The sequence below is a fragment of the Lactuca sativa genome, chromosome 7 (genome assembly GCF_002870075.4).
Source record: "Lactuca sativa cultivar Salinas chromosome 7, Lsat_Salinas_v11, whole genome shotgun sequence".
Taxonomy (NCBI): Eukaryota; Viridiplantae; Streptophyta; class Magnoliopsida; order Asterales; family Asteraceae; genus Lactuca; species Lactuca sativa.
The window spans coordinates 55,051,752-55,064,034 of record NC_056629.2 but is presented as its reverse complement, the minus strand read 5'-3'; the positions used below and the strand labels follow the sequence as shown (position 1 = coordinate 55,064,034).

The 12,283-nt window shown below is 34.4% G+C and overlaps 2 protein-coding genes across 3 annotated transcripts; one reads left to right on the top strand and one right to left on the bottom strand.

Annotated features, from left to right (window-relative positions):
- The first annotated feature begins 2,446 nt into the window (after positions 1 to 2,446).
- LOC111883869 (60S ribosomal protein L31) lies at positions 2,447 to 3,651 on the top strand. Its single transcript, XM_023880197.3, has 3 exons — positions 2,447 to 2,587; positions 2,747 to 2,857; positions 3,193 to 3,651. The coding sequence occupies exons 2-3, from the start codon at positions 2,775 to 2,777 to the stop codon at positions 3,470 to 3,472; spliced, it is 363 nt and encodes a 120-aa protein (XP_023735965.1). The 5' UTR covers positions 2,447 to 2,587; positions 2,747 to 2,774; the 3' UTR covers positions 3,473 to 3,651.
- Positions 3,652 to 4,958: 1,307 nt separating this feature from the next.
- On the bottom strand, positions 4,959 to 7,478 carry LOC111883889 (uncharacterized). Of its 2 annotated transcripts, none has more exons than XM_023880220.3 (7): positions 7,302 to 7,478; positions 7,111 to 7,172; positions 6,670 to 6,753; positions 6,518 to 6,572; positions 6,289 to 6,424; positions 5,391 to 5,441; positions 4,959 to 5,246 (listed from the first exon to the last, which is right to left on the bottom strand). In XM_023880220.3, the coding sequence occupies exons 1-7, from the start codon at positions 7,411 to 7,413 to the stop codon at positions 5,147 to 5,149; spliced, it is 600 nt and encodes a 199-aa protein (XP_023735988.1). In that variant the 5' UTR covers positions 7,414 to 7,478; the 3' UTR covers positions 4,959 to 5,146. The 2 variants fall into 2 exon arrangements, with proteins under 2 accessions (XP_023735988.1, XP_023735990.1); XM_023880222.3 differs by having other exon boundaries at positions 7,111 to 7,167; positions 7,302 to 7,446.
- Between the last annotated feature and the right edge of the window lie 4,805 nt (positions 7,479 to 12,283).

Sequence of the window (12,283 nt, the reverse complement as noted above, 5' to 3'; positions counted from 1 at the left end):
ATGTATGAATCATTGTATGATAAACCCTAGTACAGTATAGTATGTAAGTATAACATTTGTAATAACACTATTGAACATTTATACGCCAAAATATAAATAAAGTGTTTGATATTCATATAACAACATGTTTTTACTGTTAAAGGACAAAATGTTATTGAATAGGTGTTGCATGCGAATGTTTTCATATGATAGTTATGAATCACATATGATTTGTTATATAAAGATAAGTGTAGTAAAAGCTTAATGTTTTCCACACGAGAGTAACCGTGTGTTTACTTGTATTCCCCCCCCCCCCCTTTTGAAAGTGTATAAAAGCATTTATAAAGTATTTTGAAAACGTAGTTGTAAGGGTATGAACTCACTTGATAGACAGAAGAAGGTGAAACGAAACTGAGCAGAACTTCGACTAGGGAAAGTTGAATTTCTCGAGATTCTCGGGAATCTCGGGAGTGAAAACCTTCCTTTGGAACTTAGATATGAAGACCGGGGCTTCGGGATGGCTTTGAGGGGTTTAAACGCAGAGCTTCGGCACGAGAGAGAGAAGAAATAAGCAATAGAACCCAACACCTTCGGCTGCTATTTATAGCCCTAATTTGGGCGCCACGTCATGGTACACGTCACCACGTCGTGGTGAGGGATTCTATCCTCTTCTGTTGACGAGACGTTTGCTGACGCACCTGGCACCCATCAATCACAATACCACATCGTGGCTTCTTCACCACGTCGTGGGGGGCCTGACAGCCTCGGATTTTGTGTTAAAAACTTGTAAAATTCGTAACTTTCCGCGTACGAGCTCCATTTTTAACGTTCTTTATATCCACGCGTAGGTGAGATTATGCTCTACAACTCTCGTTTAGACTCCGTCGGCAAATTTTGAATTTATTTTTTTATTTTATTTACTTTTATTTATTTTTAACGGGCCTGGACACAAAAAGTCTGTTAAAAATCCATAACTTCTTCATGTGAGATTCGTTCTCGTCAGACTTTATACCGTTGAGCTACTGTTGTTGAGATCTTCGATTCTAGTTTAGGTTTGTATTGGCTAAAAATCTCTCGATCTCTATTTCGAGCATTTTAGCTGTCTGCTGCTATATTCGGAACTTGGAAAAATCATAACTTTCTCGCACGAAGTCAGATTTGGACGTTCTTTTATATACGCATATGGTCTAATGATATCTACAACTTTCATTTAGATACCTAAGGCTAAATATAATTGTATTGAAACTTTGCGTTTTACGTTTATCAGTATTGCCGGTTTTTACTGCGACTCTTAGATTGGTCATAACTTCTTCGTTATAACTCGGTTTTTAGTGTTCTTTATATTTCTGAAACCCTTGATAAGATGTTTATCATTTTAGGTAACCCAATAGAGACTTTTGAACATTCAAATTTTGATGCAAATTTCATTACATTAAAAGAGATTACAATCCTTGACTTCTTAGGTCATTACACCGATTTCGAAAATATCGGGTTGTCACATCAACTCAACAGTTTACCACGTTGTGGCTGTTCTACGACAAAAGAGTCATAAAAAGTCTCTCCACTACGTCGTGGTATGCATGCCACCACGTCCCGTGATCCGTTCAGCACAACTTAATTGATTCAGCCCTTAATCCATTAAGCCACATACTCGTATATTCCAAAAAGCTTCCTTAGACTCACATGCATAAAAAAATCCTTGCTTTGTGGACATGCACGTCGTGCACTCAAGTTAGGTCAAAATGAGAAGAATAGGGTTAAATCCCATGCACGAAACCATAACTTCTTAAAACCTTAGATATGGAGTATATGACCTCATTAAGACCTGAAGGATCAATAAAGTTGCCAAATTTATTGGATCATTCTATTCAAATCAACCTAAACATAAAGAAGTATGGGTTAATTTCTGGTCTTTGGGGAGTGAGGGAGATTGAGGGTAGACAAACCTCGCCGTCACATCCTTTAAATAGGGTCGAAGACCCGAAATCTAGGGTTTTGAGACCTAGTCATCACCATGTCATGACCACTTAAAAAGAATTCAACTCATTAGACGTTGTCACGTTGTAGTAATCCTCCTCCACCACGTCGTGGCCACCAACAATTCACAAAATAAAGCATAAAACTCATACCTAAAAACCGGGTGTTACATTTAAAAAAAAAAATTAAGATACAAGAATCATAAAATGATTCATATTTATATAAATGATACAAGTCCAAATCATTTTGAAACACTTAACAAAAGGATGGTATTATATGTATCCCCTCTTTAACATAAATAATCAAATAATAAAGGATACATATTATTCTAATCACATGAAATGCAAAACAATTTAAAGGGTAAATATAGATTAGCCCAAAAAAAATTACCTTTAACATTTTTGCAATTTCTTTTTTATTATTTTTATTATTTTTAATCGACACATCCATTTCTATATTCTTTTGTCCAATCTACATTTGATTTGGATCGGACCATATCGGATAAAGGCCCACAAAAAGTCGAAAACCCGGTAACCCGAAAAGCATTCTATTAGGGTTTTTATAGCTTGCATTGGTTCTTCTCTTTTAGCGCCTCCGTCTTCCTCCTCTGCAACAGATTTCAAAACCCTAGGTCTCTCTCCCTCCTCCTTCTCTATCAAACACACACTCAAATCTATGGATTTACGATTCAACATTGCAATCTCACAATTTTCTATTCGCCGTCTTTCTTCTTTTCCTTTTCGCGTGTAAAATCGATCAAAGATTATTAATTTCTGTAACTGTTTTGCAGGTAAGGCGTAAGCGAGAGAGGCATAAAAATGGTCGACAAGACTAAAGGAAGAAAGGAAGAAGTGGTGACCAGGGAGTACACCATTAATCTCCACAAACGTCTCCATGGATGGTACGTATACATTGTAATTCGTATGCTTTTACTATTTTTTTGCAGTGAACTTTTGATATTATGATGCTCGATTCCCTTTTTTTTCTCTGTTCGATTGTGTCTCCCAAGTTTTCAAATCCCCTTCATTATCTTCGTCGAGTAATTTCAAGTTTCCATCGTTATTGACTTGTGTGCTCGAATAGTTATTGCTATAGGAGTGTTGATTTGGATAAGTTGATGCCATTGATTGTTGCTTTACACATTCAATATGGCTAAATTCAAGAGATGTATTAGTTTAAAGGAAGTAGTAGATTGTTAATTTGTTATTGATTGAAGTTTGTTGTTATTTTAACCAGCACTTTTAAGAAGAAGGCTCCGAAGGCAATCAAGGAGATCAGGAAGTTTGCACAGAAAGCCATGGGGACAACAGATGTGAGAGTGGATGTGAAGCTTAACAAATACGTATGGAGTAGGGGAATCAGAAGTGTTCCCAGAAGAGTTAGGGTTAGAATTGCTCGCAAGAGGAATGATGATGAAGATGCTAAAGAAGAACTTTACTCACTTGTTACTGTTGCTGAGATCCCTGCTGAAGGGTTGAAGGGTCTTGGCACCAAGGTTATTGATGATGAAGATTGATTTATTCATCTTGGAATATGTGATTTTTGATATTTGCTACTTTTGTTATGATTTTAGTGTTTTATGTTTTGTTGAGGATTACAAGTTTTTATGTGATGGAAGATTTTCATACTTTGTTTCTTTTGATTTATCTTTAAACCTTTTGAATTCTGTCTTATATTATGGCTAAAAATTTGTTATATCATTTGTTTATTGGGTTTGGGTTTGTTATTTGTTGGATGGTAATGATGCGGTTTATTATTTTTGCATATATAGGCAATGATACTTTATTTTTTTTGGGAAAATATCTTATTAGCACAAAAATGATAAGTTCGTTGGCTTAATATGATGTTATTTCATTTTTTTTACCAATAATAACAATTTATGTAGATTTGTTTACTCATATTTGTACTTGCATTTTTTGTACACATAATAGTTGTAAGCTTGCAATTATATATTTATATACTCATGATAGTCATCATAATAGCAACATTTGTATTTCTTTACTGTTTGAAAGTTGTTGATTGAGAAATGTTTGTTTGAGTAATAAACTCTGACCGAGAAAGAAAGCATGTTGTTTGATTGAATATTTGATTGAATGTATTGACCGATTAAAAATGACCATTTTACCCTCCTACTGCTAAATAATTATCAAAAGAGTATTTTAGTAACTTTAACAAGGAGACCTATCTTCATCAAGTTGATGTTAATCTAAAACAAAAACATTGATTTTCTAATGGGATTCACATCATTAATTTCATGGAAGATTCCCCAAATCTCCAAGCATACTTTTGTCCATTTGAGATTTGCTTCTTCTGATGACACGATCTACATATCATAAATTAGATTAACAAAGATGTGAATTTGTTGTATCATAGTGCAAGGTATAAATCAAATTAACATAAATCATAAACTCAATTTCAGAAAATCATAAATAACAAAAATCATATTAGACTCCACAAACATTAGATTAACAAAAATAAGAAACAACAATCAACTTCACAAAATCAATTTCAGGAAATAACGAAGTTATCATGTATAATATCATTAAATAACGAAGCTACCTACAATTTTTTTCATTAGAATCCAAAAAATTAGATTTCCGGGAAATCAAAACAATCCGAAGAAGGCACAACGAAGATTGCGATGGGACAGAAGATCCGACGAAGGAAGGAGCAGCGCCAACGACCAGTGATAGAGAGTGTGGAAGAAGTTGCGTCGATGGAGATGCCCAAAATTCCCAAAATTGGATTACCAAACACTTTTTGTCAACAAAAAACATCAATAAAGAGGAATCACATAATTATAGATTTATATAAAATATCATGTTTTTAGAAAAGTTATATTCGTGCTTAATAACAAAAGGTTATATTGGTACTTAATAACAAAAAATTATCAAATACTCGATGGTTTTTAGAAGAGTTATACCGGGCATTTAATAACAAAAAGTTAACAAATACTCGATGATTTCATTATCAATCTGAGAGATAAAGAAAAAGAAAAAAAATTGCCTTAAAGAACATTCAACTGTTTATTTTATGCAAAATATCTTCATCACCTCAATCTAATGTACAAAATTTTGTTGTCTTTAAACCTTAATCTTGATGCAAAATCTTTACACCTTCATACAGAATTGAGCTTCCCATCAAACAAATTCGACAAATCACAGTTCGACACCTGGCGAAAGTTGACAAGTCAACGGGACTTGTAAGAGTACATGTAGTTTCGAAGTTTTTTCACTTCCTCAGATGATTCATTCATAAGATGATCCACATAGAGACCAAATCCAGCTCCACTGCAACAAGAATAAATATTTTGTGTTAAGGTTTTAAAATCAGATAAAACACCAATAGCAAACTACTTGACAAAAATATTTTATTAAAAATGTTTTACTTTGAAAAATTTACCCAATTAAAACAGTAAATATTTTTTAGAGTACCTCAATGGACCAAGAGGAAGCCAGATAATATCCCAACGAAATTTGGCCAACCTACAAACAAGTAAATTTACATTTATACCCTTTTTTTGCTTGTTCTTAATTTAGAAAGAAAGGAAAAAAAAAAGGTCATGTTTTAGCTGCTTTTCGTGACATCCAGTTTGAGAAAAGAGAAAAAGAAGTTGAGAAATTTATCATTATACTGTTCCCATTAAAATAGGTTTCAATCAAGGGTATTTTGGTAATTATACAAAGAGTGCATGGAAGTGAAAAAGTTATGAAGGGGAAAAAAGATTAAAATATTTACATAATTACACCCTTCCCATGTACAGTATTTGATGTTAAATCAGGGAGGGGTATTTTGGTAATTATATAAAGAGTGAGAGTGCAAAGCTTGCAAGTATGTGAAAAAAGTTTTGAAAGGGAAAATGGTTGACAAATTTACAATTATAACCTTCCCATGTAAAATAGCTATGGGCATTTTGGTAATCATATGAAGAGTGCAAATCATGCAAGTTTTTCAGGGGAAAAATCAAAATGGGTTTATAAATTTACAATTATACCCTTCCCTTGTAAAGTAGCTAGGGTTATATCAGGGGCATCTTTGGTAATCATATGGAGAATGCAAATCATGCATTGAAGTGAAAAAAGTTTTTGCAGGGAAAAATGGGTTGACAAATTTACGATTATACCCTTCTCATGTAAAAATAGTTAAGGTTAGTTAGATCAGGGTTATTTGGGTCATCATAATCATGAATGGAAGGAAAAAAAAAGCTTTTCAGAGGAAAAACGGGTTGATGAATTTATATTTATACATTTATACCCTTCCCAAGTAAAATAAAACGGTTAAGGTTAAATGAGGGCATTTTGGTAATTATATAAAAAAAAAGTGCATCCATACTTGAGCATATTATATAACCAGAACACCGCTAGCAAAACACCAGAGTAGCAAGAGAACCAAAGCCACCACCTATGAGACCGTGAGCAATGAAGCAGGCCAGCAATGGTCATAGCACACACAAAAACCCCAGCCCAGTCTGTCAAAAAGTGGTGAAATGTCTATAATACCCTCACATAACAATCTATAGTTGCAATTTATAATAAAATTAAATAAAAGTAGAGAATATAACCTGCAGCAATCACAATCCATGATTCCATCTCATACATGAAGTAAGCATGGTAACGCTGTAACAAGAAAAAAAAATCATTATTGAATTAAAAAGGTATCAAATGTTACAAAAACTCTTGGGAAAAATATAAAACTCCCATATGTATAACATACCAATTCCCATGGCATTGTTGTTTGTCCATGAATTGAGAAAATGAGAAACGCCATGAAGCAACAAAGCAATCCAGAAAACACACGCTGCAAGAAAAGCACTTTAGGATACAAGTTTGGGAATTCAAAAATAATTGCTTCGAATTGGCATCAAAGAAATTTCAATCAACAAACCAAAACTATGTTGACGAATTTCAATTTGAGCTAAACAAGTTCAAATTTGGAACTGGTAGCGACCAATTCCAGGTTTCCATCAATGGGATTCCATAAAGTATGAACTAAAACTATGTTGAAGTGTTCCAAATCGAGTTATGAGCAAAAGGAGTTCAAATTTTGACCTAAACACGCTCCATTATCAAATTTCATGTAAAAAGCCACTCATCTATGTAGTTATGATTCAGAGTCAACACAATACGATCGTTTTCATGTGGATGTGTAAATTACCCTCCAAAATCGAGATTGTTGAGCTTGAGATCTTTCGAGTGATCTAACCAGCTCCTCCTGCTCTGTGGCATGCTTCTCAATGTAAACAATCAGTAATTCAAAACGAAAAAAAAAAAAGGAAAATTTATGCTTTCATAAACCCTATTTAACAAAATTAGGGAAATCTTAGCGCGATAAAGAGAAAAACTAACCTTCGGTATCGATGGGATGGAAATCGGAGGTCGTCGGAAGGGAGAAATTATCTTCGCTGTCGTCTTCTCCATCAGAACTAACATTCTTCCATCTCCTCGCCAGTCTCTTCATCGTCGACTAAGAAAAGCTTGGCAACTCCAATCCTTCATGTCTCTTTGGTCACAACTCTGCTCACAAGTACTAAACTGATATATTTCAAAAAAATTCCTCGTACTTTTGTTTGTTACACTTGGGCCATAACTTTTCTGGGGATGTTCCCGATATATTTTTTTAGAGTAAATTACAAGGATAGTCCCGATGGTTTGGGGTTACCTTCACGTTTGGTCCCTAACTTTCATTTTTAACTCGGAAGGTCTTCTGTAACTCACCTACAATAACTCGCCTACTCCCTTATTTAACTTTCCATATGTTTTGTGGTTAGAAACAATGTTTTAAAAACCGGTTTTTTAGTTGAACCGATATGGTGACCGGTTCCCGGCTCAACTGGTTCGACCGTCGGTTCAATCGGTTTCTATAATTTTCATCTTTTGTTCTATTTTCCTATAAACACATAGACATCCATAAGTTTAAACATAAAAATAAACTTAAATACAAGTTGAAGATCAATCCAAATATATTAATAACATATAATCGTAAGTTTTACATCAATCAATGTAGATCAAAAATAAAATAAAGTATAATAAGGAAATAAAAATATAATTTTAGATAAATACAAACGCATTAAAAAACTTTAAAACATTTATCATGTGTTTTTATTCAAAAAAATCTAAATAGATGTGAAAAAAACTAAAGTTTGTTACGAAAATGATTCATTTTCATGTGTTTTTATTTTATTTAACCGATTTAATTTAACCGTTTTGATCGGATTTTTGTAAAAATCGACCGGTTTATTCCGGTTCGAAAATAAACATAAAATCGGTGCTAGTTGAACCGCTCCCTTCTCCGGTTCCCGATCCAACTGGTTCTATCTGCCGGTTCAAACTAGTTTTTAAAATGTTGGTTAGAAACCCCGACGTGACTATTATGTTAGGGGTAATTTTGTCCTTTCACAATTCACTTTATTAGTGCTAATTAGAAGTTGAAGAGTTTACGATCGTCCCACTCTCACCACATATCCAACACTAGAACGAACACACACACACACACACAAATTGATTAGAGAAAAAAACCCTCTCGTCATTTACTCACAAAAACCCTAATCATCGTCAAAAGCCTTCTCTGCAACGACAATCAATGATGACGACTTGGAATTTAGTTGATACAATGGATGAAACAGAGGTTTGATGCCAATATGGTAAGCGCCCACACATTATACCTATTTTGTAATCGTTGACAATGACTTTAGTTTTTATGGTTTTATATGTTCAACAACAGATCATCCTACAAATTTCTGTATCATACTGTACCATGTTGGAAAGTTTACCGATTTCCCAGGAAGAAAGTATCGCAGGGGAAAAGCAACATTATGTTGGTTTACCGGATATTGAAACCTTCTTTGTGCACGATATTGAAGAGATGACGCGTCGTCTTCTATACATTGATGATGATGTGCAACATGAGATCTACTATCATTTTCAGAGACCAAATGGTGATTTGGATTTTGATCTATTTGCTTTAGCTTGTGATGATGATGTTTGGCATCTAGCTACATATGTTGGTCAACATAAGGTAATAGAGGTGTATAAAGAGCATGAGCTATTAACAACATTTTAGTTGGTTGACATATCTACCTCATGCTCATGATTTTCTTCATTTACCCATGAATAAAGCCACACGTTAGCCCCTAAAGTTTTCAATAGCATCAATTAGCACAAACTAAGGATATAACAGAAAATCACCACAAAAGGTTGATAATTTAATAACTGTAAAGGGTAGGCATAAAATAGTCTACTAGGGTTTCTCTTTATCATTAAAGTTCGTATAATACCTACAGCACTACAATTGCATTTCACCATAATTAATTTTGTGGATCTTTAATTTTCCTGCAATAAGAATAATAGAGGAGAATAGGATAATGAGAAAAAACGATTGAAGAAAGAAGGGAGGAGAACGATTTTCAAGTCCGTTGAATTGTGAAAGTACAAAATTACCCCCAACATTCTAGTCACATGGGGGGGGGGGGGGGTTTCTAACCACAAACAGGTGGAAAATTAAATGAAGGACTAGGCGGGTTGCACATTTCAATACTAGGGACATTCTGAGTTAAAAATAAAAGTTAGGGACCACGAGTGAAGGTAACCCAAACCACAGGGACTGTCCGTGTAATTTACTCTTTTTTTAGGACAACTAGATATTTTATAAAAATATAATTACTGAGCAAGGAACTAGCAACAAATTAATTACAAGACTAATTAAAAATCATATGCTACCTAGTAGTATAGCACCCCAACAAGATAAAGGACCAATGACCGAACAACAGTCTGACCAATGTATATCCATAGCTGAGACGAGCGTTGATATGGAAACAACCAAAAGAAAAGATGGAACCAAGTCGAGATGTGCTTGAGCCTAAAGTAATGTCAAAGTGCCAAAAGTACCTTGCCTAATTCCGACAAGAGATCATTTGTCACTTACGGTTACATGGAAACACACGATAGAGGCACATAAATGGTATAAGGCGAAAAAGTTTGTCCCCTCATCAAGACTATAAATACCTCATTAATAGGAGGTATCTCCAAGTAACAATTCATTCCCAGTCTAGCTCTTATACACTCTCTTAAGTAAAATGCCCTTAACTTAGGCATTAGAGAGAAATCTCGCACCACACCCTTGAATTACGTATGACCATAACTCTTCCTTTGTGATTAACATGCCTTGAAGCACTCCATTCAAGCAAGAAAACTCTAGCTCCAAATCCATCACATCCTAGACCTCTCCCTCCAAGACTTGGTTAAATCATTGGCTTAATCCATTACTGATTACTACTATGATCATGAAAATTTGGTGACAAGAAAACATGTGATGCTAATCCAAGACACATGCATCTAGGGAAGTATAAGTAGGCTTACAATTAGTAGTGTGATGAATAAAAGCACATATGCAGCCTCAGAAACCAAGCAGTTGGTTCACTTCAGATAGATTCTTGATCCTTGAATAAATTTGGTCCTCTATCATGCTAGTATCCTCATTGAGTTCATTCATAATTTGCTGCAGATCACCTTCTGGTAGAAATTCATGGATTGGAGCATCCAAAAAGCGGATTGTCAATGAAAGTCCTGAAACATTTTATGTAATCCATGTATAAAACAAGGGACTTTGTAAACAGTTTTTGAGTTGCCTTAATAGAAGCGGCGTATCTGTCAGGACCTCCGACGACGACAACTACGTCGTTCTCATCAGATCCTAACATGAATCCTCTTGTGAAATTAGATGAAAGATAGAAGAATGGAAACGATGTTTGTGATTTAGATCTTAGGAACCGAGCAAAGTCTAGAAAATTCCATCAATTTTATATCGGTGTAATATTGAACATTATGAACAGATAGTGATCAATGAAATCTGATGATTGTAGACGAGTAAATCAACAAAGCCACTTTGATTGATGTTCTTTGTCACACCCTAAAACCAAGAACAGCGGAAACGTTCTGGGGCGGAGGACGTCATGTACAATATCACAACAATGAAAAGTAGTAAACAAGCAACAACATCATCCATTGCATTAATAATATAATTATTATACAAATATGTTTTGTCAAATTTTGATAAACACTAAAACATAAATCAAAATGAAAGATAAGTCTTGAACAAGCTCCATCTTCCTTTCTCCTTGCATCGGTACTTGTCTATGATGACCTGAGGATACAAGTAATTTTGAAAGAGAGTATCAGCTTTAAAGCTGGTGAGATCATAAGTATTAATGTGTCTTAATTTGTAAAACTTATAATTTAAGACTTGACATTGTTTTGAAAGAAAGCACGTATAAGTATGAAAATGTTTGTAGAACAACTGTAAATGTTTGAAAAGCCCTAGGAATCCCTATAATTCCTACTATTATAAAATGGAGTCTTCTACTAAGACCTAACTGCTCTGAATGTAGCCTTCTACCAAGACCCGACTATGTTACTATTATTATTATAAGAAATTGTATCCTTTGGTACTAGGATACTCAAATATAATTCACCTCATTGGTTATGTGAATGAGTCACAAAATAAAGGTAATAATACAACCAACCTAAGTATTTCCCTTTGGTACTAGGGTACTAACAGTGTTAACTTAGGACATCCGTAGATGTACATTTACCTCTGTTGCTAACAGTTGGGTGTAGGAATAGTTAATCCCTTAAAGTATACCTGTAATGGTATCAACCGTTGACATCCGTGGATGTGCTTTTACCTCTATAGCTAACAGAGATTCTAGGAATGGTCAATCCCGCAACGTATCCTTTGGTACTAGGATATTAAATCCAATCTATCTCGTCTATTATGTGATTGTATCACAAGGTAAAGATAAGAATGAGGATTTTATAACATAATCTATACATATAAAATGTAATGTTAAATCGCCATGTGTTATCTATGTAAACGTAATCATGTAAATGTACTTATGTAATTGTACTCATGTAAATGTACTAGCTGTAACATGTGTTCTCTCTCTATCTAGCAAGTATTGACTCATGAATGAACTGACTCATTGTATGATATCGCGTTCTACTAATAGTTCTAGTATCTTCCTAAACTACCCATATGGTAGTTTACTAGTAATCTAACTGGTAAGTATGAACATGGATGTATACCCTTGCTACCCAAGGGCATATGATGAACTGGAAGGACCTTTTATGACTATATATGTACACATGATATATAACTAATATTTAAACGACCTTCGGACGAATACCCGATATCCCACCAGACCACATCTCAAGCGCGAAAAGGAAATAGGGTGGATATCCTTCCTAAGTCTTTTAAACATTTCTTATATAACTATACATATAGAGGCATGCAATTTATAATATAAAAGCATAAATAAGTTTTGTAAGACATT

Coding starts and splice junctions, on each gene's coding strand:
- LOC111883889 (XM_023880220.3), bottom strand. CDS start 7,413: ATGAAGAGACTGGCGAGGAGATGGAAGAATGTTAGTTCTGATGGAGAA. Junction 6,573..6,669: donor CAACAATGCCATGGGAATTG/GTATGTTATACA, acceptor TTCTTGTTACAG/CGTTACCATGCTTACTTCAT. Junction 5,442..6,288: donor TGGTTATATAATATGCTCAA/GTATGGATGCAC, acceptor ACTTGTTTGTAG/GTTGGCCAAATTTCGTTGGG.
- LOC111883869 (XM_023880197.3), top strand. CDS start 2,775: ATGGTCGACAAGACTAAAGGAAGAAAGGAAGAAGTGGTGACCAGGGAG. Junction 2,858..3,192: donor CACAAACGTCTCCATGGATG/GTACGTATACAT, acceptor TATTTTAACCAG/CACTTTTAAGAAGAAGGCTC.